This window comes from Asparagus officinalis, chromosome 7, assembly GCF_001876935.1.
Source record: "Asparagus officinalis chromosome 7, Aspof.V1, whole genome shotgun sequence".
NCBI lineage: Eukaryota > Viridiplantae > Streptophyta > Magnoliopsida > Asparagales > Asparagaceae > Asparagus > Asparagus officinalis.
Window position 1 is genome coordinate 65,476,356 of NC_033800.1, and position 26,012 is coordinate 65,502,367.

At 37.0% G+C, this 26,012-nt stretch overlaps 2 protein-coding genes across 2 annotated transcripts; one reads left to right on the forward strand and one right to left on the reverse strand.

Moving 5' to 3' along the window:
• Positions 5,598-8,873, forward strand: LOC109850878. The gene is made up of 4 exons (XM_020420963.1): positions 5,598-5,820; positions 7,419-7,489; positions 7,652-7,787; positions 8,606-8,873. Exons 1-4 carry the CDS (start codon positions 5,676-5,678, stop codon positions 8,689-8,691), a joined length of 438 nt encoding a protein of 145 aa, XP_020276552.1. The 5' UTR covers positions 5,598-5,675; the 3' UTR covers positions 8,692-8,873.
• Positions 9,378-25,471, reverse strand: LOC109850038 (mediator of RNA polymerase II transcription subunit 15a). Its single transcript, XM_020419932.1, has 12 exons — positions 25,174-25,471; positions 23,354-23,465; positions 21,698-21,821; positions 20,508-20,859; positions 19,526-20,421; positions 18,211-18,281; positions 16,713-16,787; positions 15,287-16,618; positions 12,125-12,469; positions 10,400-10,594; positions 10,223-10,311; positions 9,378-9,867 (listed from the first exon to the last, which is right to left on the reverse strand). Exons 1-12 carry the CDS (start codon positions 25,296-25,298, stop codon positions 9,663-9,665), a joined length of 3,921 nt encoding a protein of 1,306 aa, XP_020275521.1. The 5' UTR covers positions 25,299-25,471; the 3' UTR covers positions 9,378-9,662.

The following is a 26,012-nucleotide window of genomic DNA, read 5'->3' on the forward strand; positions in this document are numbered from 1 at the left end:
CCTAGGGTAAAGAAAAAAGAAAAGAAAAAGACCCCCTTTATATAAGGTGGACCGGGTTGAACCAAACCGAACCGAACCGGACCGGACCCAGTTCGAACCAAAATCCAAATTGAAGCCGAACCGAGCATCGAAACGACTTCAAATCGAGCGACGGTTCAGTCCATCATTCACTCACCCCTCTCCCATTTGTTCGGAGGAGTTGGAGGATTTTTTGAGCCGATTTACTGCCTTTTTTGGCTCATTTTAAGCCGGTTCAGCTCATTTAGGCACAAAAACACTCCGAAAAGTATACGAGTATAAACTGCTTCTTAATACTCCAATAAGGTATATGAGTATAAACTATTCCCTATTTTTGGTTTGAGAAGTTCCTGGAGAATATTGTTTATAAATATTCTTAAGGATAACTCAACCACATTCCACGCGAACAGAGTGTTCGGCAAAACTTCATTGATAGCTTTTCTCATCTGTGCATCTTGATCGGTTATGATAGCCTTTGGTGCGATCCCATGCATACACTTGAGCCATTGAGAAAACAACCACACGAAGGTACCCTCTTGTTCGTCTGCAAGCAATGCACAACCAAAGAGGACGGATTGTCGGTGGTGGTTTACTCCCGTAAATGGAGCAAAAGGTAAACTCAAATGATTAGTCTTGTATGTAGTATCAAACACTACCACATCTCCAAGACTCAAATAAGACGCTCTAGCTCTTCCATCGGCCCAGAACACACTCCTCATAGTACCAAGATGATCAACTTCCATAGCGAAATAAAAATCCGGATCTGATTCCCTCCTATCTTGAAAAAGTCTAACAATAGCTAAGCATTCAGTGCCAATATTATTGTGCCTTGTTGTTCTGATATGGTCGATTATTTGTTGCGTGGTGACTCGTTCGTCATCTTCTCCCTTGTAAAAAACATTTACCACACGGTTAATACTAGAGGGCTTCATTCCCTCTTCATGCAAGCTATCAATGAAGCTTCTACAAGCCTTTGATCGATGTCGTTGCTTGTGAGAAAAATGATGAGCTACTTTGTCGGGACTTGTTAAAGCATGAATATGTTCGGCAACAAACTTAGTAACCTTCCACGTTTTTGAAGAAGTCAACCTAATCTTCATTTTTGCATCACAATTAAGTCTAGTTTCCGGTCGGTGGTTGTTAATTATTCCACTTTCGTTTTCTCTCGGCACCTTCTTTTTCCCTGCTTTGTTGCATACAAATGTTCTGGGAAGAATCTCCCCTAAAGCCTTCTTTGACTTCTCCAAAGTGTCTTTGCGAATTCCAAACCCAATCTTCTTTGCATAAGCATTGTAATAGTTGTATGCATCTTTATCACTTATAAACTCCTTCCCTTCAAATGGAGTAATATCATCTAGTGGAATACTAGTGTCTAAGATAGAGCCATCGGGTGCAATGTCCGTCATTTCAATATCTCCCATTACGCAATTCTGTCATAATTAAAAAAACATACAAATGTTAATAAGAGCCTATGAACAAGTTAACACTCGCCAATGAAAAGAAAACTTTACTATAAGAGAATAAAACTAACATAACTAAGAGGATATAATAAGAGCCTATGAACAATGTTAACAACGTGAATGTTTCTAAAGCTTAATTTTCCCAAAGACGTGCTTTGGTGATGAAGGACATTATGAGCATTAATCAATGCATAATCAGATTCCACAAGAGCAGCAGATGGGAGGATTCTGAAAGTATGAAATAGTAGACATAACATTTTCTTAGTGCGTATGAAAGAGTAGATATAACATTTTCTCCTTAGTGCGTATGAAAGAGTAGACATAACATTTTCTTAAGAGACAAGACACGATTGATACCAAGATATGCTTTTACTCATATTATATGTGTTTTTCAACACCTTTGACCAAATGCTCGTCAAAGAAGATGGCCTCAGTCATTACATATCAGAGCTCACGTGAATGTGAAAAATGCCTTAGAATTGATGCTAGTTCCCCTCTAGCAAATTTTGCCTCCCTTCAGACTCTTTCTTACTCTAGGAAGATTTTTCAATTCATCAGAGGATTTTTCCCGGTGGTTCAACAAGCAATTTGAAAGTAACGTGGACAATTCAGAAGATTGAAGTAAGTAATCTTCATCATTGCTAATTGTATAATTTTTCATAATAAAATGTATTACCTTCTCAGCAAATGGTGTTATTATTGCCCATTGTTGCTCGCTCGAGGAGGCGGCTTCTAAGAGAATGTCACGATGAGAAGACGAGGCATCCATTGTTAATGTGGCGAGGGGGAGTCGGCAGATTTGCGATGACGGAGGAGGAGCCGTGGGGGCGTGATTGGGCTCGCGGCGTGGTCGGGACGGCGGCGGCGTGGTCGGGGCGGAGGCGGCGTGGTCGCGGTGTTGTCGGCGTGGTCGGGGCGGAGGTGGCGTGGTCGGGCGGAGGCAGCTTGGTCTTCGGCGTGGTCCGGCGTGGTCGGCGTGGTCCGGCTTTGTCGTGGTTCCAGAGAGAGGGGAGGGAGAGAGATTGGAATCGCTCTGGCTTCAGATAGGGAAGGGAGAGAGAGGTTGGGATTTGGGAAAGCCAGCTCACTCACCTCTCTAAAAGTGGATTTTTTTGCAAAAAGTACATCACCTTTCTCCATCCACTCATTGTTAGATGAAGGGCCAAGATTAATACACCTCACTACCAAGTTTTTTTGAAAAACTTAGTACCAAGTTTTCCCATATTTCTCTCTCTCTCTCTCTCTCTCTCTTCTCCTGCTCTCTCCTCTCTCCCTCTCTCTATAATAACAATATATATAACTATAATTAAATAATATATAATAATTTATAATAATATATATATATAATATAATACGAGAGAGAGAGAGAGAGAGAGGCCAAATTAATAGCAGTTCAGACAAATTTTTTAAGCCGCCTAACATCAACAAAGAGTCACTGGGATGTGAGGTTGTCACATATAGTGAAGGGCGCTCACCAATAGCAACGGACAACTGAAAAAAAAATGACATAAACCTCCCACCCCGACCCCCACCCCAAAAAAAAATCCTATGAATACCCCCTTGGCCTGAATCTCTTTCATTCTTCACAGCTCCAACTCTCTTATTCTACTACAATATCAACTCTCATCTTTTTCTCCATCTAGTATTTACAATACCTCACGTTATGGAGCACTACAACTCTTCTTCCTGAGCCTTTAAAATTCATCAGGTGCTTACACTTCTTCCCCCTAATAAAGTTTTGTTTCCAATGTATTGTTAATGATTATGTGAAGCTAATATGTTATCATTTTATGAGATGAAAAGTTTCTTCTATTTATTTCTCCTTATTTCTTGTAATTGGTACACTTGTATTTTATTATTATAAAATAAACAATATTAAAAAATAATATAAAAATATTAATTTAGAGAAAAAATTTTGAAGAACAGAAAAAGGGGGAAATTAAAGGAAAAGTTGGAAAAAGGCACAAATCGTTAGTCTCGTGAACTCGTCTCACCACGAGACAGTTCACGACTTGAGTCTAATGCTCAATTCGTGATCAGGTTATCAAATTCGTATTGTACAAATTCAAAACGAGATGAATCTGATTCGTCTCGTTCTGGATTTCATACGAGACAGGGACGAATTGACTCGATTCGTCCCATTGGCCATCTCTAAAAATAAGATAGACACCTGTTAAGTTAATCTAAATAATTAGGTTGTTCGGCATTGCTAATCAGATATATAGTAAGAAAAAAAAACTCAATGCCTCAGAGAACGCACAGACTACATACATATAAATCTAATTAAAGGAGATGCTACATGTAAGACGCAGAAGAGTAAGAAGAGGATAATATTTTCAGGCGTTTTTCTTTTCGCTCACACAACCAAAAGGGCACAAAGTACTTCGAATCAAGTTTAAAGAAAGAACCTGATATCTTTGGACATGATAATGATCACCACCCTTTGAAAAAATGGAGTCAAATCTATGAATTTTATAAGAAAAAAGGATGGGACGTCTGAAGGTTGAGGCCCCAAACCACTGCCATATCCCAAAAAAGGAAGCAAATCTTTAAACGTATCATACTAATCGCAGCTTTCTGCCTTTTTGGATTAACGCATCACAACTCACAAGCCTAGAGAAGAGATGCGTAACAACCATATCTGAATATGAGAAAACACAGTAAAATTGAAACGAGATAGTGGTGGGTGTGTACTGGGTTTTTCACCAGGATTACAAAAACAATCTGATTATAAAATTCAAAATTCAGAAAGTAATCCCAATTAAATCCAAGTAAGTACAAATCAGTCCCGTTATAATGTAGAAAATTATAAAATAGTCCGTTTAGTTATACAGAACTTACAAAACTGACCTAGAACATACTGAAATTACAAGATAACGACATGCATAGTGAAGTTCTATAGCATTAAATGTAAAGTATTTATGTAACCATGATATTCAATATTTGTGATCATATGGTTTTCTATTAAGACTGATTGACTAATATTTATCCCAACTAATTTTTCATGTAGTGATGACGTCTATTAAGATCGTCATATTTTCTAAATGGGCTAAAATTACCTTACTAGTATCTTTTAGTCGATTCCCTTTATCAATATGGTATTGTTAACTTTGGCTATATTAAGCCATTAAGTTGAGTTCAATGTGTAAAGTCTCAATTTCTTGCTCGCAGCAAGAAATAATCAATGAACTACTCACATGCAAACACTTGACCTTTTTTAACCGCTTCTAAATTATATTATTGTGGCAAATATTGGTGGTCGTGATAAAATTTGGCTGATTGGGGAGAAAAAACTTGATATGTTAATGGCTATGATGCATCAAAGAAGAAATTGACAAGAGGAAAGACAAAATACATTCATGAAACATAATAGCCTCTTCAAGCTCAAGCTCATGGTCAAATGACTTTCACAAAAAAATCAAAATAAGTTTAAAAAAAACCTTAATTTCTAAAACTCATATGAAATTACACCCAAATTATAGATTCTCCTTTAATTAAGTCAAGCTATTCAGAAAATGGGGAAATTAAGATGGGTGATGTGGAAATTTGGAGATGATTGAAATTTTAGGATTTAGTTATTTCACCTCCTACCCCTGCCTCGTCATAAATGGAGTTCCATGCATCAACTTTCAGTATAAGGTAAATTACTTTGTAAATCTTTAATTACAATCCAATTTTCACACAATTTTGGTCATCATTTTATGATCCGAACATATCATAGAATATATTTTATAGTAACATACACTTCATATATTTTACATTATTATTCTAATTCAATATCGGATATCAAAAACAAGGACTGCTTATTAGTTAATCAAATTTTTTGTATATACTCTTTTCACTTTGCATTTACATGCTCTCATATGCATACATTCAATAGTTCTTTAAAATATAAGATAAGTATACTTAGGTGCAACGCACATGATCTATATTAGTTGATTTCAAGGACATGAACTATTTCAAGGGATTTTTTGCAAATAAATAAATAAATAAATAAAAATTAGACTTCTTCAGTAATAGGTACAGATGAAGAGGACTAATCTGCAAATAACGACAGTGTTGTGGGGCTTAGATGCTTAAAACCACTTTTTAAGATTCTCCGTCGACAGCTAGCGGAGTCCAACTGATCTCGACGTCTTTTTAGTCTTCGCGCTAAATCTAGGGTTTCCAAATCTGGGGCAAATTTTTTGATTTCTAATGGAATTTCCCCAATCTTGGAGATCGAAGGTATCCTACAAGAACGCCACCATACTCATCTGCTGCTTGAATCTCGTTGCCGTCTTCTTCCTTCTCCATGGATCCGATCGAAGAAACGGCGGCCGATCTCCGAGATCCGATCCGTGTAAGCTCTTTTCCCGTTAAAATAAATTTATGGACAATTTTGAAGAATTTTAGCTGATAAAGCTGTGATTTTTTGTAATTGGACGGTTTATTGATTAGGAGTTGTAAGATTTTGCCAAGATTTTCGTTTGAGCGGAGTTGTCACTTTTTTGGTATTCATGTGATTCTAAAAATTACGCTAAAAATTACAAATTTTGGCGAGCTTCTGGAAAACTTAGCGGAGGAAGTGGGGATGTTTAATGGAAAAATGTAGTAGTTGAGCCCATTTTGTTGTCAAGGAAAACGATAACATCCTTAAACCTACAACCATAGCCCTGTGAAATTACAGGAATTACGAAAATATAGCGTTGATCAGTTATATGAAAATGTGGGCAGAAGGGAACCATGATCAATTCTAGAGAGTTTATGGTATCACAGGAGCTTTTCACTGATGTCTTGGAAAACTGATAGTCAACCAACACCTCTGAATACATTGCAGTAAGATGCGTACAAACTTTATTTACTAGAGGAAATAGATACATAATGTTATATGAAGAGATAGGAGAAGAGGAATACGCACAAGAGAAGGAAGTAAGAGGAGGGTTAGAAGATGAAGCAACAAATTAGCATAGCTGAATAGGTACCTTTCCTCACATAGTTAGTTGTCCACGCCAGTTTAAGTTGATGTCATCATACCAAGAGAAAGATTTGCGTACATCCAGACGTAAAGAGTGTCTTGCATCTCTAAGTTATTTGGAAATATTCTATCGCTTTATACATTTCAATAATGAAGTAGCAGACTAGGATGCCGCAATTCATTGATCTAGGAGATGTACTTGGATGTTCTGTCGCCAAGAGAGTCATAGTATTGTAGTCGACGATGGAAGTGGATTAGAGCACTAGCCAATGAGACTTGATCCCAAATTCTAAGTGCGAAGAATAATGGACGAAGATGTGATCATTGGACTTCTAGCTATTATTGCAAAAAGGAGATGTAAGCTTATGAACTGCATGAGATTATTGACAGTGAGCAATCTACCATATAGCATTAACCGCTGAAGAATACAACTGTCAAAAGCTGAAAACTATGCAGGTGGTATGATGGGTTGGGTTAACAGGCAGCCAGTGTGTAATTGGAATGTGATGTTGGACCCACAATTGAATAAGGGGACCAATCTTATCTGAACAAACATGTAAGAGTTCAAATCCTTTGTTTTTTTTTTTTTGGGTGTGGGGTGGGGGTGGGGGCATTATCCGATGGGTGGAGGCTAACATTGTACAAGTGCTAGTTGTCGGATCCCTTTTATGTATTGCAGTAGGCGACCATGCTAAAAGTCGAAGAAGAATAATACAAATGATTTCACTTTCTGCATGTTGTTTTTAAAGTATAATTGGAAGTTCGTTTTAATATGATCTATAATTTAGATAGACTGCTCCCTCCATACTGCTTAAAAAATAGATGCTTCTTTAAGTACCATATTCTCCTTATTCTTCTGTAAGCACTTCCTTTGAATGTTTATTTCTATTTTCTAGATATATCAAGTAATAATGTGCTAGCATAATGTAATAAAATTTAGAACTTCATTGGTAGTTATTTAATCTTAGATTAGTTTAATGCAGCACAAGGTAGATATTTCTTGGAGGCAGAGGAAATACGGCGTGCTATGGAGCCCGTTGAATTAATCAAAAGAGTAAGTATGCATATGTGTATTAACAGGCCAGTTTGATGAGTTTGCCTATGGTTATATTCTGAACTTCTTCTCTTTTAAATACGTTACTGACATAATGTATGGATTTTGACACATGTACATGTTAATGATTCATTCAAAACAATAACTTGGCCACCGCTACAGATTAAAGAAATTGGGCAAGAAGTCTATAGTGAACCAGGGCCCGAGATAAAACAAGCGCCGAAGCAGCAGACAGCTGCAGTTGATCTTTCTAAAAGATTAAAAGATAGGGCGATGAACGATGACAAAAGCCAAAGAGGTGATTCCTAACTCTAGGCTATGCAATTCCTTTGTTCCCTTTATTTCTCTAAATAAGACTAGCATATGAGAAGAATATTTTTTGTATCATAATTTTTGCATTGCTGGTCGTTAAGATTGTCTTTTTATACTCATCTTACCTGTCTGTGAAAACATACCTTCTCTTTAAGTAGGAGTATCCTTTTTGTTAAAATATCACTGTTTTAAATATAGGAAGGCATGTAGGCCTTGCCTTTTAACATTTCACTTTGCATGATAGTTGCTTTCAATTTGGTTACAAACCCCCTCAAGTTATATAAACTTAATCTTTTTCCTACAGTTTCTGAGAATACTTTGTCTCATGCATGTATGACATATCTGTGCAATCCTAATAGTTATCCAGATTATGAGTTATTGTAAAAAGAATCCTGTTTATTGAATCTCTGGGTGTAGTGAGGTCAATGTAACCTCGGTCAATGTGACCTCAATACATGAACCATTTCACTAAGAGTTGGGTGTGAAACTAACTTTCAATGTGTTGTCTTACTGGTTTGTATACACTTTATTAAATGACTAGCCTTGAATTTCATCTGCAGAGCTTCCGTATAATTTCTGCCACCAAAATGAATTTCATTTCTGAACCCAAATTCTGAACTTTATCTTCCTGAACGTAGGTTTTCACCATACCGGCTTCAATCTGTATCATGTGATATCTAATCTGCTATCACCAGCATTGTTTCTTGTCAGTTGGCCCCTCTCTATAGATCATTTTTTACTAGTAGTGTTAATTGAATAATTGTCGTTTTCAAGCTAAACAACTGATTCATTCTGTGCATCCAGCTCTTGAGGAATGGCGTATAAGAAAGATGGAGCGAGCAAGACTACGAGAGACTGGGATGGACGGAACTGTCATAACTCAAACTTAGGGCTTTCTCAGCTCAATGTTATTGATGTGGCTCTTTCTTGTCGTATCTACCGGAATATGGTCATGGAAATTGTTTAGAGACTTGTAAGGTTGTATGTAGGTCCGTTAAGTGTTGTATATACATCATTTGATTAACGACATTGCATCTCAAGAGACTAATCTTTAACCTTCTTTCATTTCAAACTAGCTACAAATTCTGAGCAATACCTGGTTATGCTAGCATGGATTTCTAATTCCTCCTGATCTGGCTTCAAAGGGAAAACCTTACAGCAATACAGAGAAATCATTTCCGGGGTAGGGCTATATTTACTTAATTTTCAATATAGAAGGTAAGAGTGACAGAGTAATGCAACAAAGAAAACTCAATTGGGAGATTATTAACTGATAAGCTGATATGTCAGCAAAAAAACAGAACTTAATTGTTCTTGCATTGTGTCCCTTCCGCTGTAATTTTAGGAGCAGCAATAGATGCCTCTCGCCCTTTTGTAAACAATCAGAAGTTCAAAATCTTTTGCAACAATTAACCGGCTAAAACTATGAGAATCCTGAGGGGAAAGTAAAACAAGCAGTCCACACCACAGGCTGTGGAAACTACAATCCAACTGCAAAAGGATCAGCTTAGTCTTTCTTTTATGCAACATAAGCTCATGAAAAGTGGAATTTCTTAGCAAGTTATAAGAACTGACAAACACACAAAAAAAACACATTCATTAGCAACACAGAAAACTTACAACAATAGCAACAAATATATTGCGACTACACGTAGATGTCTTCCTTGATACATATAAATGATACATATAACGGCGAAAATCATACCAGTATAATACATACTGGCATTTATATACAACATCAAGCTACAACTTAAACTTCTTACAGAACAAGGCCCCATCTCCAGAGGCTATTTGCTACACAAACTAAAACACGTTATTAACATAAGTTATGATGATCATTGGAACCCTTCTATAGCAGTCATCATGCAGTGACGACACTTTCCCAAGAACCATAAGTGGAGCTGAAGCTGCCTCCTCCGGTTTTCTGTGCATATTCTAAAATAACTTTACGGACACAAGCATCCCATGTTTTTGCCATATCCTTAAGTGACATTGGCTGTGAAAGGCAGCGGAGGGAGATACTGAATTTTGATCTCGCCTTGATTGAAAGATCTTCAAACTCTTTACTGTAGAAACCAATATTATATAAATCTTCAAATAACCTAGAGTTCATTGTTTTATTGTTGAAGATAGATCTACTGAGTGAATTTTCTTTTTATTCTTTTAACCCCAGATGGTCTATTTGTCCAAAAAAAATAAATCTCTCTCTTAGGGTAAAAGAGTTTTTTTTTTTAAAGAAGAAGAAGAAGAAGAGGGAAAAGAAAAAACTCACTCAAGGGCCTATCTGTGACATAGAACTACATGGTGTCTATCTGAAAATGGGCAATCGCACAGGGGGTCTACTCACCAGTCACCATTAACCTGACTATCTAAGATAATCACAATCCCATGAAACATGCAAATCTTCAAATTACAACTCACCTGGTCTCAACTGGAAGGCTGTCTAGAGGTACAGGCGAGCATTTTGGATAATTGACAGGAACCAGTAATCTCAAAGGCATAATGGGGGACTGCAGAAAGGAAAAGTAGCCAACTTCAAAGATTATACAAACTGATGCAACTACTAGATGTTTCTTTACTGTTCATTTGAAAACTCACTGTTTGTGCAGAAGCAAAATGAGCTTTCAAGTCTGGACTGAGGGCAACGGCAGTGTAAGAACATTTAACCACAGTTCCCTCTCCACCCTCGGATGCAGCAGCAACCATATCCACATCATCGTCACTTACATCAAGCTCTGTATCAATAAGCCTTTGATTTATCTCCCTTATCTCGTCCAACAAAGTGGGGTTGACCTGCAGTATGGTGTGTCAATTTCATAAAATCAACTGATGGGTTCCATACAAGAGGTACAAACACAAACTATGCCAAACGAATAAGATGGAAAAGTTAAAATTCAACAGAACCACTATTGATTACAAAGAAACTTTTTATTAAGACTGTTTTCCTATCTTTTGCTGACTCCCTAATGGCCACCAATTTCCCATCTACAGTAGTACACCACAATCATTCTTTTCACGTTTTCCTATCTTTTGCTGACCCCCTAATGGCCACCAATTTCCCATCTACAGTAGTACACCACAATCATTCTTTTCATGCAAAATGATCATTTCTTTCTCAGTTCTCTGCCATCTGCCTCACCATAAATTCCTTCTCTTCTCTGCTAAAAACCATTTTGTGCCCTCCCTAGCTTCCAACAAAGTAAAACATGAAGAAAGGTGAAAATCTAATCAAGAGGTGTGCTTAGATTGAGGAATAACTTTCACTAGGTAACTTAGGGGTATATTCTTCAAAGCAGCGTATAGCCAACATCTCATCAGCCATTATTTAGATAATAAATGGAAATGGCAACATGACTTAAATTTTCAACTTCGATCTAGTATAAGGAGCTTATATATGATTAATTAAAATGACCTAATAACCATTTTGACTTTGTGGTTTATTTTCTTTTCTTAATCCTTAAATTCATACAAAAATTGAAGATAATATTAATGTAGAGCTGATCCAATAAGATAATCAGGCGTCAGGCACACAGTAACTCTTTCTTAAGCTCCTCTGACTAAGTTCCAAATTAAGGCATTTAATAATTGGAGACTTCACATACTCTTACTTGACAATTATGAGACTTCATGTACTCTTACTTGACAATTATGAGACTTCATGGACTCTTACTTGACAATTAGACACACAGAAAGACACAAACATAGGATATCATTCCCCACATGTAAATATGTAGTATGTAGAAATTTTGCGGAAATGTCCATTTATGTTCACATCTGTACTATTCCAATGAAAAATGTTGATGACAGTTAACATCCTAAATTTCCCTTTTAAGAGGTAAGTGTTCAATATCTTGTGGTGATTAAAATTGTTGATCACAGTCTTTGCGTCCTAAAACGACTATGGTTGTAAGAACTTGGTCTGATGTACAGGATCCATTCCCACCTTCTCTCATTTGCTATAAGTTTGCCACCATTTTTTTTAAATTGATAAGGAAAGATATACAAATAGCTCACATATATGGTTGCACATTTATGCTAATGTTCTATCAGCGAATGCTTGAACAATTGACACATAAACACCATGTGGTAAATTTTTCGTTCTTTTGCAGGAGTGATGCAAAAGCATCAGCAGCAGCATGATTTCCAGTTGATTCAGTGTGGACAAAAATAGAATTTGCAATAAAATTGAGATATAAGGGCACATGAATTGAAAGAATTTGCACTTAACTGAATGCCTCAGGAAACAAGTGAAGAGTAAACGGAAAGTTCATGTCAGTTGTCTATAGCATAAAAAAGTGACTCAAGGATTGGATAAGATCTTACCTCAGGTTTGAGCCTCTTAATACGGGATGTTGCAGTGGACTCTAGTTCTGATTTTTCAAAACCAAATAACTGTTTAAAGCTATCATTTACACTTCCAGGCGAAGAAACATTATTTAAGGGCATAGCACTTGTGTGGCGCTTCATTTTCTTTGCTGCAGCACCGCCATCTTGTGACATGAAGTTTCTTGCTTGTAGACGACACTTCGTCATTGCAACTAAATCTTCACCAACAGCAGCTCTTGAACCATTCCCAGGTGCTGAACCTGCTATTCGGTCAATCATGCTAACCACGGATCCAATATCAGCGACAGACGAGTTGAGAGCCTGAGGTGTTAGTGACTGCATCTGAAAAATTTTATAAATATATGATTACATAGTTCCAAAAATTAAGAATACAGCCATTATTTGCGCATTGATACAAGAATATCTGACTGCTATTAAAAGTAGAAGTTGCTCAAAACTTCCTAATTATTAGAAAAGCATCTAAGTATGCTAAAGTAATGCACTGGACTTGGTATCAAATGTCCAGGCAAAGTGAGGCAAAGTAGAACTCAGTCAATCAACTGCTTGAAATTATGCTAATAAGTCAAAGAGAAGCCTAACATTTGTTGAAATCAAAGCTTCAAAGGAAGAGAGATGATATATGGATACACAAAAGATGGTTTCCATATTGAAGAAAGGTGTACAGACCGCAAGTGAAAAAAACAAGTGCTCACACTGATGAACAAGTGCTTAGTGTTGGACATGATGGACCTGTCAATTTTTAAAAGGAAACGCCCAAGTGCTCAACAATAAATAAGGAGACATAAAACAAGAACAATTTTTCAAAACAGCCCCATTTTGTTTTTTAATTTTTAAAATCGACCATTTTTTTTATTTACCAAAACCGACCCGTTTTTTGCCACGTCAGCTAATCACTTTCCTAAACAGTCGGGGTTGCCAACTATTAGGGGGGTAACAATTTTTATACTATTAGGGGGTGAACCAAGGGGAACTAGGGTGAATTAACTTCACCTCCTAAGTGTTCCCAAACAAGGTGAATGGAACTTATGTGTCAGCGCGAAAAAAGAAACTAAAGTAGTAGTACATCTATCTGCAATATGTTAAAGATCTAAAGTAGATCACTGAAAAATGAGTCAGCGCGAAAAAAGAAACTTATGTGTGCTTAGGTCTCAGAGCAGATGCACATGGCTTATTCTTGAACCGTTATCTTCCAAAGAGAAAGAATAGATTACTATTTCCGATCTGTCACCATACAGAGATATCATCACTTCCCACATATGGTACTTCTCATTGTTAGCCCTTGCACTTTGGATGTTGTTGGATTTGTAATGAAAATCTGCACTTTTCAAGCTAAGTTCGCAACGGATACCAGGTAATGACAGTTGTGTAAAGCAAATGGTATTTGTATAGGCAATTTACAGGCGCAAGACTGATAGATATGCATTAAGGCAGTCAAAATGGATGTGAAGGATCTGTTCCAGAATTTTTTATATTTCTTCATCACGTATCTAGGAGAACAAACACAAAGGGCTGATTATTGTGCAAATATCTCCGTTAAAAGGAAGAAGCAGTTCTTCTATGCTGCCACTAGGCATCAATCCAGTCTAATACCAAAGCATTGAAATGACAAAAATGGAAGTCCATTCCAAAGGCTTGGAGTTACACAGAAAGTAAATTGTTTCCTAGCACTTGTATGGTAATTAATTTTTTTTCTTTCCTATTTGGCTCAAAGATGTTTGCACCATTACACACCTCATGAGATAGGCATCAACCTACTTATAATCAGTAAACCCCATAACAATAAAGTACACTTGAGCAGAAAGGCAAGATGTGGAAAAAGTCCAGACATCTAAAATTAGTTCTGATTTAAACCCAAAACATAGAAATTTTCAATTCCTCAGAGGCAGTCTGCGTGAAGCTCCTGAATTGCTAAATAATGAATTCCAATTCCTCCAAAAATTGCATCCAAACAGATCTCACATATTATGCTATACTAACCAATTTTAACATAACACTATAACACATGCTTCGGACCATGATGCAAAATGAATTAATCCAAATAAGCAATTACCAAAGTTTGAGATTCAATCGCTCAACACTCAAGAATCATCTTTAACCTGTCATTTAAAACTAAAAGAACTACCTTAAATACCATGATATCACTACCATCCACATAGTATACATGTAAATTAACCAGCTTTATGCATTCTGCCAAGTTGAGAGACTCTAGATCATCTTGAAGTAACACTACTTTGATATGCACAACATCAATAACCCTTCCTCCTAACCACTTCAATTGAACAACGATTCCACTCCTCAGAGATGCCAGGGGCGCATGCATATGGTATATTAAGGATATTAAAGGGGCAATTGCGCCACTAACAATCTAGAAATTACCTTTTGAAGCCTTCTACAATTACAATTTGCCCCCATATTTTAAAAAATTTTGCACCCCAACTTGAATTTTTAAACAACTTGCATTTCGCTTTTATAAATTAGTAGCCCATTTTCATTCAACCCATTTTAAATTAATAGTCCATTTTCATATAAGTAAATAGATATTTGTCGTCCACCCTAAGAAAAATTTTCTGGATCCAACACTAAGAGGTACTATGCACTCACAAGATGTACTATGATAATATGTTCATAAGTCCATAAAGTGCTACTAACTCAGACTATGTAACATAGTCAAGGGACAAAAATAAACCTTATTTTTCACCATCAGATGATAATAAACCAGGAAGACCACATATCACATCTATGATTTTAAGAATTTTGACATGTAAAACATTGCATCTATGATTTTCAGAGACATAATCTGTGTGTGTGTGTGTGTGTGTGTGTGAGAGAGAGAGAGAGAGAGAGAGAGAGTGTGTGTGTCTTTTTTTGTGTGTGGAGAATACGCATTTGTTATATTATGTTTTACAGAATACAGTAAGAACACTTTGTATTAAATTCACTGCAACTGCACCTAATAAAATGATTGAATACAATTTTTCATACTTTCAGTTAGATGAGCCAAGTTTAAACTAGGCAACAAGTCAACAGCCCAGTTTCAATGAACTTCTTACTGGATTCTTTCAATGCAACTGTGAATTAACAAATGAGATTTTGGAAGCCAAATAAAAAATTGAAGAAAAATTAAACAATATGACTAACCACTTTAATTAAGCGATCTACAGGCCGTTCTGTTGTACTTGTTTTGAATGTTGCGGGTTCATTAGTCTGATTGCCATCTTGACTCGTGACTTCTGCCAACAAAGGTGATGCTGATATTCCAGGTGTGCTAACAGCGAGTGAATGTGGTTGAGGTGGCGCAACAGATGATTGTGGATGTCCACCTTGTTCAACTGCCGACATAGACGATAATGGTTTCTCAGAATCAACTGGAATGGGCGATGGAGCAGGAGTAACAACTAGAGGTGAATTTGCCGATTGCAGAGGACCTTTAGCTTTTGGAATGGATGACAATAGACCAATCTGGTCAATTTGAGGAGAAGAATGGTGAGAAATTTGTGGAGACGAAGCTTGAACATTTTGAGGAGATGAAACTGTATAAGAAGCTCCTGGCTTCAGCTGCTGGTTGTAGTAACTGTGGCGCTGACCAGCCGGGATGTCATAAAGTCCTGATTTCATGCCAACTCCTTGTCTCGCCTTCAGCTCGTTGAGCTCATTCATTGAGTGAAGCTGCTGCACTTGGTGTACAGGCATCTGTGGTGTTTGCTGCTGCTTTTGTTGTTGATGCAAATGTTGCTGCAAAGGTTGTTGCTGTTGCAATAACTGCTGTCTCTGTTGCTGGTGAATCATTTGCTGCTGTTGAATATGGCGCTGTTGGAATTGTTGTTTCATTTGCTGACTGTGCAGCAATTGTTGTTCCTGCTTCATATGCTGCTGCTGTAATACACTTGAATTTGGCTGCATGGTACTGACATTATTTTGTAAAGTATTTGCAGCACCATGTGACAGTGTACTCATGTTGTTTTGTTGCGATGTGCTCATGGAATTTTGCAGAGATGTCACTTGCTGCCCAGAGCTGATCGCACCAGGTTGCATTGAATTAAAGGAACTCCCTTGGACTGAATCAATATTAGAACTGGGCTGCAGTGTATTTGAGATATTCTGATGTGTTGTGGATAATGACATTCCAGAACTTTGCATAATTTGTTGTACCTGGTTTGCATGACTCTCGGGAAGCTGTAACTGAGAATTCTGAGATTGTTTTTGTTGTTGTGCTATTGGATGAGCATTCACAACAATAGAATGCTGGAACTGCTGTTGTCCTGGTACTTGCGAAGGAGTTTTCTTAGCTCTGTTTGAAGCCACCATGCTCATTATTTGCTTCTCATATATAGGAAGTTTCTCCTTCATACCAACTGAAATGTTATTTTTACTAATCTGCAGAAGTGCGAGCATACGCTCCAACATTGTCCTGAAATTTTTAAGCTTTTCATGCTGTTCTGACTGCTTTCCTGGGGGTACAAGTGCTTCTCGCTGCGGGCAGTAAAGAATTAATAGATATTTAAAAGAAAAAACATATCATCTAGCTGATTGGTTAAAGCCTCAATAATTTGAATAGAACAATAACCTGCTGCAACTTCAGAGCAATCATTTGATGAAACTCAGTGAGATCTGAAAAGTACTGGTCCTTCATAGATTTCACCTGCCATGAACAAGAATTTATCAACATTTGACAATATTCGAAACAAGATAAACACAGAAGAGGATAGATCTCAATGTTCTACATCCAAAACTAACGAGCCAGACAAATAAATTGTTGAAAAAGAAAGAGCGTTACATGAAAATCCATAAGAATAGCATTCCATAAGCCCAAATTTTTTTCAAGCACTTAGTAACGGTCATGAATCACCATCATAATAGCTAGTAGCAGTGTGGCCCTCTAACCGAACATTTATACAACAGCAACAACATCAGTTGTGGTAATGCCATCTAGTGAGTTTCTCATCTTCTAGTGGCAACAAGTTGGATTAACCCATTTCTCCAAGAATAGTCACCTATAAGATGTACATTCTTTGCATTCAGAACTACAAATAAAACAGTTAACTCATGTCAAACTTGACAGGCACTGCAGCCTAACTTCTTATAACACTATTTAGATGGGGAAGAAATCAGGCCAGAACCTACTCCAGCTCTTAATAGCATGTTAGAAAACCCATTGTTTTGGTAACTGATAAGCATGCCTTTTTATGCTACTAGAAATCCGAGAATAGAAAGGGATTTTTTATTTACATGCATGGGAATAAGACCAGAATAGATCAAGAGCTTTTTTTTTTAATACACCCTTCTCTATTCCTAAGCCCAGGCCTTAGCACTCGCTATGGGAGAAGTTTGTTTGCAGATTTGGTTCAAGTTGCTCTGAGCTCCAATAATATAGGAAGTGAAGTTTCAAGTTTTTGAATTTTTGTTATTTATTTTTATCTCTAGCTTTTATAAGGAATTTGTTGCAAATTTTAGTTGCATTACAACTTTTTTCAAAACAAAAGTCACGCAGTGATCTTGAACAGGGACCTAGAAGGAGCCAATTCCAGTAGTTGTACTTATACAGGGTACTAGTGCTAGGATAAGAAAAGTTCAGCAGCTAGGATCTTGAGTCGCTACAAATCATAATCAAGAAGTTATAATAGCTCCTATCTGAGGGTGTAGATTAGTTATGATCATTTGAAAGACCGGGATCTTCAATTATCACTTTCCCTCTCCCTCTCTCTGATTCTCTTTCTCCTATTTTCAGCTTGTACAAGTGATCAGAATCAAGGACACAATCCAGTATGTCTTAATTTGCCCTCATTTTTCTAATGTTCCGACTTCAGGCCCTACTTTAATAGCTTGCAAATTATAAAATATATAATGCAGCTCTCCATTACCACTTCTATCACTTCTTTTATTCCTATTGTCCATTAAGTCCATAAAATATGTAAGGGTAGCAATGCAAGCACCACCTAAGGCAGTTTGATCTCACCACAATGAAATACTTGCCAAAAACTAAGAGCTTATCAAGGAAATATGAAAATCCATGCAATATGGCTTGAACAAAAAACCATAACTACGCATTTTGATAAGACACTCGCCTTCTGATAGCACTCCTCTTGCCAATCAATAACGCCTGTCTGTCCTGTTTGAGCTGTCGAATCCATTGATGCTGTAAAACACGATGTATTTTTAGTTGAGGGGGAAAAACCATACAAAACGAAAGAATAGCTCATTATTAATTAATCAATTTTTCAACAACATCAAGCCACCATAATGGCCTTTCAAAATAAAAATCTTGTGAAACTGAAAGTTAACAGAAGTTCTTCACATTTTCTTATGGAAAATTAATAAAAATGATTATGCACCAAGAACCACGATTCTAACAAAAAACATTATGTCAAGGGAAGAATAAATTAAACAAACAACTTAAGGGCTAGTATTGTCAGTGTTTCATCTCATAATTCATTTACAATTTTTTTCCCTAAAACTACTGCTGCTTATAAGTCCTAAAGATTTTGGAAAAAGTCCCTTTCCTTCAAAATAAAGAGGCAAGGATAAAACATATGCCATCAAACAACAAACAAAATGCTTTACAGGAGAACAACGCACATAAAAATATAACAAGAGTCGAGATGAGCATTGCTTGTAATAAGAACGGTGTGTGCAAGAAGCAAGTACAAATTCAATATTTAGCAAAATCATACTGACTGTAATGCATTGTAGTGAGTTTGAGAGGAGGTAAGAACACTTCAAATCAAGTTGAATAGATAATCACTTCTTTAGTCAGCGGAAGCAATAAGAATGACACAAGAGTTCATTATGGGGCTGTTAGGTTCATTTCCAACAAATAATAGAAACCATTATTTGACCGGAAAAAAAAAAACTCATTTCCAAGCATTTCCCGTAGTTTCTTGGGAAAAAAATTTCTTTTCATGTTTGTTTCCACAGGAAAATAAAGGTAGAATTAGATTTCTTTGCGTACCATTGTTTGGAAACAATTTCCAAACAAAGAGGAATCCTTCATTTATGAAAAAGTTTTATTCCTAATTAATTGGTCCTGTTCCCCTAAACACTCCAACCAATGTGAATATTATTACATTTTCCAAATTTTTTCCATCCAAAAACTAGGTATGGCTTTTCCCATTCTCAAGGCCTATTTCATAACTCTAAATCTTTTTTTTATTTTTCTCAACCTAGCCAAACACGAAAAAAGGAAACATAAATAGAAACTATATTTCTTTGGTGGGGGTGGAAACCCTTTTTCAAGGTTTCAACCCCAACCAAACAGCCCCCATACCAGACATAGTAGCAACTGAACAGCAAACTATAAAGAGCCCAATGGGTGAACCTCCAGCATATGCACAAGAAATGCACTGAAAAAAAATTATCCAACTAATGAGTCTAATGACTTACTGCTAGATGAAACCTCTGCAAGCCCTCTTTGTGTCTGAATGAATGGCTTCTGTTCCATTGCATTCTGAGTTTGAAGTAGGGGACCTGAACTTTGAAGTCTTTGTTGCATCTCTCGTTGCAAGGAATTTGATTGCTGTTGCAGTAACAATTGTTGCTGCAGTTGGGAAGGCTGAGACTGAAACTGGGACATGAGTTGCTGCTGTGATGATTGATGTTGTGATTGCTGACCTTGTGACTGCATTAATGAGGTTTGCTGCTGCTGCTGCTGCTGCTGTTGTACATTCTTTTGCATAATCATTGCCCGCTGATGTGGCTGCATATTTGAGACGCTAGAAAGTGGTCCGAGTAACTGCTGCTGCTGCTGCTGCAGTCCTGACATGTTATTTTGAGAACCTAACTGCTGCTGTTGCTGTTGCTGTAAAGCTAGGTTTTGCTGATTCATCATTTGTTGCTGTTGTTGCATGCTTAGAAGACTATTTTGCTGGACCGGCAATCTCTGCTGCTGTTGAATGTCTGGAATACTATTTTGCTGGCCAAGTAGCTGATTCTGTTGCATGTTTGACATATTTCCTTGCTGACTCATCATTTGCTGCTGCTGTGACAAGGTTGATTGCTGAGACATAGATGCTGACTGTTGCTGCAGTGAAGATGCTTGCTGATGTGAAGGTTGAGCTTGCTGCTGTCTGGCAACTGACTGTGGATTTTGCTGAATTAAAGATGGGACAGATGACTGAATTTGATTCAGTTGATTCTGTTGAAGCCCGGGTTGTGGAGCTGACTGCGAATTTGTTGCCTGCGTCTGCTGGATATTAGCCTGGTTTGATTGAAGACTGGATGACATTTGCATCATTGGCTGAGAAGACTGTAGCTGGCTTGACGGCAAAAGAGACTGTCGCGCCGCAAGAGTGAAGAATGCAACTTCCGGTTAAGCAGCTGCTGCTGGAGCTGATGTTGGTAAATAAGTGGATTCTGTGATTGCTGTTGCTGCTGATGCTGCTGTTGTTGCTGGGAAAGAAGCTGCTGCTGTTGCTGACTTCCTTGCATCTGTCTTTGTGCATTGGCATAAATATCCGCCTGTGCTCCTTGCCCTATAGGATTATTCACAGAGCTCTGTGCTATACCAGAAATGTTCTGCATGTTTGATCCCTGGTTAACACCAGTTATGTTGGATTGACTGAGTCCTGAGATGGGTGGCAATGCAGGAGGCAAGGAGGAAGAACCTTGTACGGCGGCAGAAGTGCTGTTTGGGAGGTTCTGGGGTAAACCTGACTTTCGATTAGGGACAGCTAATGGTTGCCCAGGGTTGTTCATCTGTGACTGTATGCCAAGTGATCCTGTTGTAGAAAGACACCAATGTAACCCACACATTGGTTAAAATGACACGGAACATATCTAGCCACAAACCCCATCTACTAAAGGGAGAACAAATTTATATAATATAAGCTCTTGAACTTAAGAACAAAAGACCGATCTTCTAAGTTTAAAGTGAAATGGTAAAGGTAATGTAACAAAATCTGTCAATAGCTCACCTAAGCAGAGGGGAAAATGTTACTATGGTGACAAATTGACAATAAACAGATTTTAAACTATTGCACCAACTGTTCAGAAAAGACCATGCAAACAATCAAATCACAACATCTATAGGAACATTTTCTTTACCCCAGCAAATCTATTATCCATGATGTTAAAGTTAGGTGTTAAGGCTTGTATGCAGAAAGCATTCATGGACGTGAGTTGGTTGTATAGAGGCAGGATCCTTTTGACAATTTTCAACACCCGGACACCAATCAATGACACATGCGCACATGCACATATTGGATCCTGTGTAAAAGCTGGCAGCTAATTTTTGAGCTGCCAGCATGTAAGACTTGATCTTTCACCTGCTCAAATGTGACGAGTAGGATGGACCCACCCAACTGCTAATAGTGTATATATTCAAGTGAGGAAACATCAAATGAACACCAAACATGGAAAAAATATGCAATAAAGTTGGTTTACCATATGTACTGCAGACTATATCAACATCTTCATGTTGGGTAGTCCGCATATATGGTGAAAGTGAGAAATAATAATTCAAGACAAAGCCTAAAATTAAAATGAAGCTCGCACTAGTTTAGAGCTGGGACAAGCATTCCATTTATCAACATACACATTGAAAATAAAAAAGAATACCTGGATCTGCAATATTTTGGTTCACTGCACTAGTATTTGGTATTGATGGATTAATCGGAGCTGACTGTTGAGTCTTTGTCTCCATAGAAAGCATTTTTAGAGAGATTTTCCGCAGATAGTCCGACTGAGATAAGTTAGAAGGTAAAAGTTACTGTCTATGGAAGCTTAGTTTCAAATAATGACTATAGAAGCAACAAAGAGAAAAGCATCTTTTTGATAATTATGAACATGCTAACAATCACGGGCTAATGAAAAATCTCTCTAAAATTTTGATAAGTAGGAAAATGCTAAGTGGACGTCTCTAAAATAGCACCTTAACAGCTATGTACACTAAATACCAATACATACTGCAAATGTCAAATTGGAAACTCTAAAATAGCACCTTAACAGCTATGTACACTAAATACCAATACATACTGCAAATGTCAAATTGGAAAAAGAAACTCTGACACTATGATTATGTATGACCTTGAAGTTCAGCAGTAGTGAATTATCAGAATAAGTTCAACAATTTTCTACTTAGTGACTATTAGATTGCATGTTATTGCATTTCAACATCAACCTATAATTCAGCAAATTGAGAGTCATGGCCAAATGGTTAATTAAAAAATTATTTTCCTTCGTAGACTTTACCTACAAAGAAATATTCATTTTCACAAACATGGCAAGAGTTCATCGCGTATGACCTTGAAGTTCAGCAGTAGTGAATTATCAGAATAAGTTCAACAATTTTCCACTTAGTGACTATTAGATTGCATGTTATTGCATTTCAACATCAACCTATAATTCATCAAATTGAGGGTCATGGCCAAATGGTTAATTTAAAAAAAAAAATTTGCTTCGTAGACTTTACCTACAAAGAAATATTCATTTTCACAAACATGGCAAGAGTTCATTGTATTAGTCATGTATATCTAATACAAAAAACAAGGTTCATTTTTTGAAACTACAGTAACTCATACATTTTATGATGTATATGAAGTAGCTCATGCTCTATGGGGGCGATTGTAATTAGTACATCCGGTGTCATCATGTCAGCTTTGAAACTCTTCCCAATCGATTAATGGATGTATGATTGTAATTAGTACATCCGGTGTCATCATGTCAGCTTTGAAACTCTTCCCAATCGATTAATGGATGTATTAGATAACTTAAAAACTAGCAGAAAGTGATGTCAGCTTTGAAACTCTTCCCAATCGATTAATGGATGTATTAGATAACTTAAAAACTAGCAGAAAGTGAAATTTTTTATGTTTAACATGCAATCCTTCCCTGTGGGAAGGGCACAAATAGGCCTTAAAATCGCAAAAGCAGGACTACAACCCCCCAGATCTCTTGCGTGGTGTAAGAAGACTTTACCATTGTGCTAGAGTGACACCTGACATGTGACATCAACTAACAATAAATTAATATGCAAATCAGCTCATCACCAGTGCTTCATGCACAGAAAAAATTATTCTTGCCCTAACCAGTTGTTGAAAGACCTTAGTCAGTGTTCATGTAGCAAGGTAATGAAACAAAGACAGTTGTACCCTTCTGACAAGGTTAAATGGCTGAATAAGGTTAGAAAAAACAGCTGCCAAAACATTTCTAGCTATAACAAGTGATCATCAATTAAAGATGGCAAAAAAGTAAATTTAGTGCCAATGGATGTACCTGACTTGTAGCAGCAGTATAAATTTTTTCCTCAAACCGAATAGCAATTTTCCTTAATTCATTGAAGCCCTCAGGAACATTTATCGGTAAATGTCTCTTTAAAGTCTCCAGGCTGCAAAATAATTACATCAATAGGATAACTAGCTACAAGATATTGCTAAGTGGTAATTATGATGTGCATATAACAAGGGTCCATACTACTAAACATTATCAAACAGTTCTCCAGAAATTGGAAGAATTATGCCAAATAAAAATTAGTTTAAATTATTCAATTAAAAGTGAATAGGTTGAAATTGCTTTGTCAGGTCAACAGTGAATAAAGTGAAGCAGGAGAATCATGCAAATATTCTAAATGCAACACCACACAACTCATTTCATTTTTTAATCTCTGTTAAACCTATACTAATAAGAATTAGCAATTGTCAGTTTAAGTCATTTACACTTACAATAGTCTTAAGTCAAGAAATAAACATCCAAGTATAATAACATATACCCGATTAAAACTAGTATTTCTCTGCGAACTCTCTCCCCCTGGACTCCCAGCAATCTTTAATGGACTTAAGTACTCAAGTAGACTAGGATGAAACCTGTAAATTTCTTTCTGTTTTTTAAACCTGATAGGCCTCGCAAGTGAGAAGATAGATTAAATCCACACTAGTCAAGCAGATTTCACGATAACCCTAATTTCTAGGAGAATCTACTGTATAGAGGGGAACACATCATGCTTCAGAAGAATCCCCAGCCCACTGAAATCCACGAACTTGACTTTAAATTCTTAGGCCGATGTTAAACTCTCACATCAATGGCGTTGACCCAAATCCTAAATCCAAAAATTATCCAGCAGAATTCTTCTGATCCCAAATCAAATAAATTCCTACCCACCAAATAAAAAAGCATATCAGGAAACTTAAATCCCCCTCATTATCTCATTCTGTAACCCTAGCCTCACAAGCATCAAGAAACTCCCAAGTCCAAGACCTAAGACTACAAATTCATGAAATAAATCAAATTATAAGCAAAGAAGAGCTCATCCTGGTGACAATCCACTGCATCATTCTCAAAATCTAGCCTCAAAAACATTGACGAAACTCCCAAGCCCGAAACCTAAAACTCCAATTCATCAAATAAATCAAAAACAAAACAAAATGGAGTTCATATTACATGTTGTTGACAATCTGCTGCCTCATTCTCTAACCCTAGCCTCAAAATGATCAACAAAAACCCCAAATTCAAAACCTAGCAATCCAGTTAATCAACAAATTCAAACTAAAAGTAACGAAGAGCTCATCCTACATCTTGTTGGTGATCCGCCTCATTCTCGAACCCTAGCCTCAAAAGAATCAACAAGACCCCCAAATTCTAAACACATCACTCCAAATAAGCGAATAAATCAAATTACAAGCAACACGAGCTCATACTACACCTTTCTGACCGTCCGCTGCCTCACTCTCGAACCCTAGCCTCAAAAACATCGACAAAACTCCCAATTCCAAAACCTAGAACTCCAATTCATCAACCAAATCAAATACAAAGTCAAAAAAAAAAGGACCTCATATTACATCTAGTTCACGACCTGCTGCCTCATTGTCTAACCCTAGCCTCAAAATCACCGACAAAGCCCCACAAATCCAAACCTAGAACTACAAATTCTTCAAATAAACCAAATTACAAGCAAAGCGAGCTCATCTTACACCTTTCTGACCATCCGCTGCCTCATTATCGAAAAATCATCACCAAAACCCCCAAATTCAAACCCTAGGACCACAAAACTCATAAAATAAACAAAATCACAAGTAAAAGAGGAGCTAAGAACATCATACATCTTGTTAACGATCCGCTGTCTGGCCTCAGGCTGGAGCTGAGACCTCCAGTCGCCGGAGGATCCATCCATCGACGACGCCATGGACGCTGCTTCCTGCTGCGTCGGCCTCCAGTTTCCCTCCATCAGAAGAGGAACCGATCACCGATCGAGAATCAGATGATGATGATGATGAAGTGATAATTATAATAAATATAATTATTGAGGAATAATGAGAATTTGAAAAGGAAGAAGACGACGACTTTCGTTTGTATTATTTGGAGAATAATTAATAAACTGTTTTGGCTCTCTCCGCCTCTTTTGGTTGAGGAGAACCTCGGTGACACCGCCATCATTTTAAAGTGGCCCTACATAAAATGGGTAACGAATTTGCATATAGGTCCTTGTCATTTTAATAATTTTCATTTTGAGCCCAGACTCATCCAATAATTCCATGATTGTATCCAATGGCCAATGGGATGTAGATGCGAATATTAATATTTACTAGTTTGATTGCACGTGCAATGCACGTGGTAAATTTTTATTTTTTTGTTTTAAATTTATAATTTTATTTATAATGTTTTGTTATTAAATTATGTAATGTAAGTAATGGATAAAACATATAGACATAATCTAAACATTCAACACATTTGAATAATTAAATTATATTTATTGATTGATTGGGAGGGGCAACGCCAATTTGTAAGTTGGTTAAGGGCTCACATTAATTTGTCATAAGTGAATTTTCGTTGCAAAAATCAATACCGATTAGATTTAAATTAAATGGAACACATTTGACTGTTGGAGAGAAACTTATAAGAATATAAAAAAATTACAAGTTAAGAAGGCAAAAAGCTGACA

Excerpts from the sequence above, each read along its gene's own strand:
- LOC109850878 (XM_020420963.1), top strand. The coding sequence starts at position 5,676 with ATGGAATTTCCCCAATCTTGGAGATCGAAGGTATCCTACAAGAACGCC. Across the intron at positions 5,821-7,418 it reads ATCTCCGAGATCCGATCCGT|CACAAGGTAGATATTTCTTG; the intron begins GTAAGCTCTTTT and ends AGTTTAATGCAG. Across the intron at positions 7,788-8,605 it reads CGATGACAAAAGCCAAAGAG|CTCTTGAGGAATGGCGTATA; the intron begins GTGATTCCTAAC and ends CTGTGCATCCAG.
- LOC109850038 (XM_020419932.1), bottom strand. The coding sequence starts at position 25,298 with ATGGAGGGAAACTGGAGGCCGACGCAGCAGGAAGCAGCGTCCATGGCG. Across the intron at positions 21,822-23,353 it reads ATACTGCTGCTACAAGTCAG|TCGGACTATCTGCGGAAAAT; the intron begins GTACATCCATTG and ends AACTTATCTCAG. Across the intron at positions 20,860-21,697 it reads CCAAAATATTGCAGATCCAG|GATCACTTGGCATACAGTCA; the intron begins GTATTCTTTTTT and ends TTTCTACAACAG.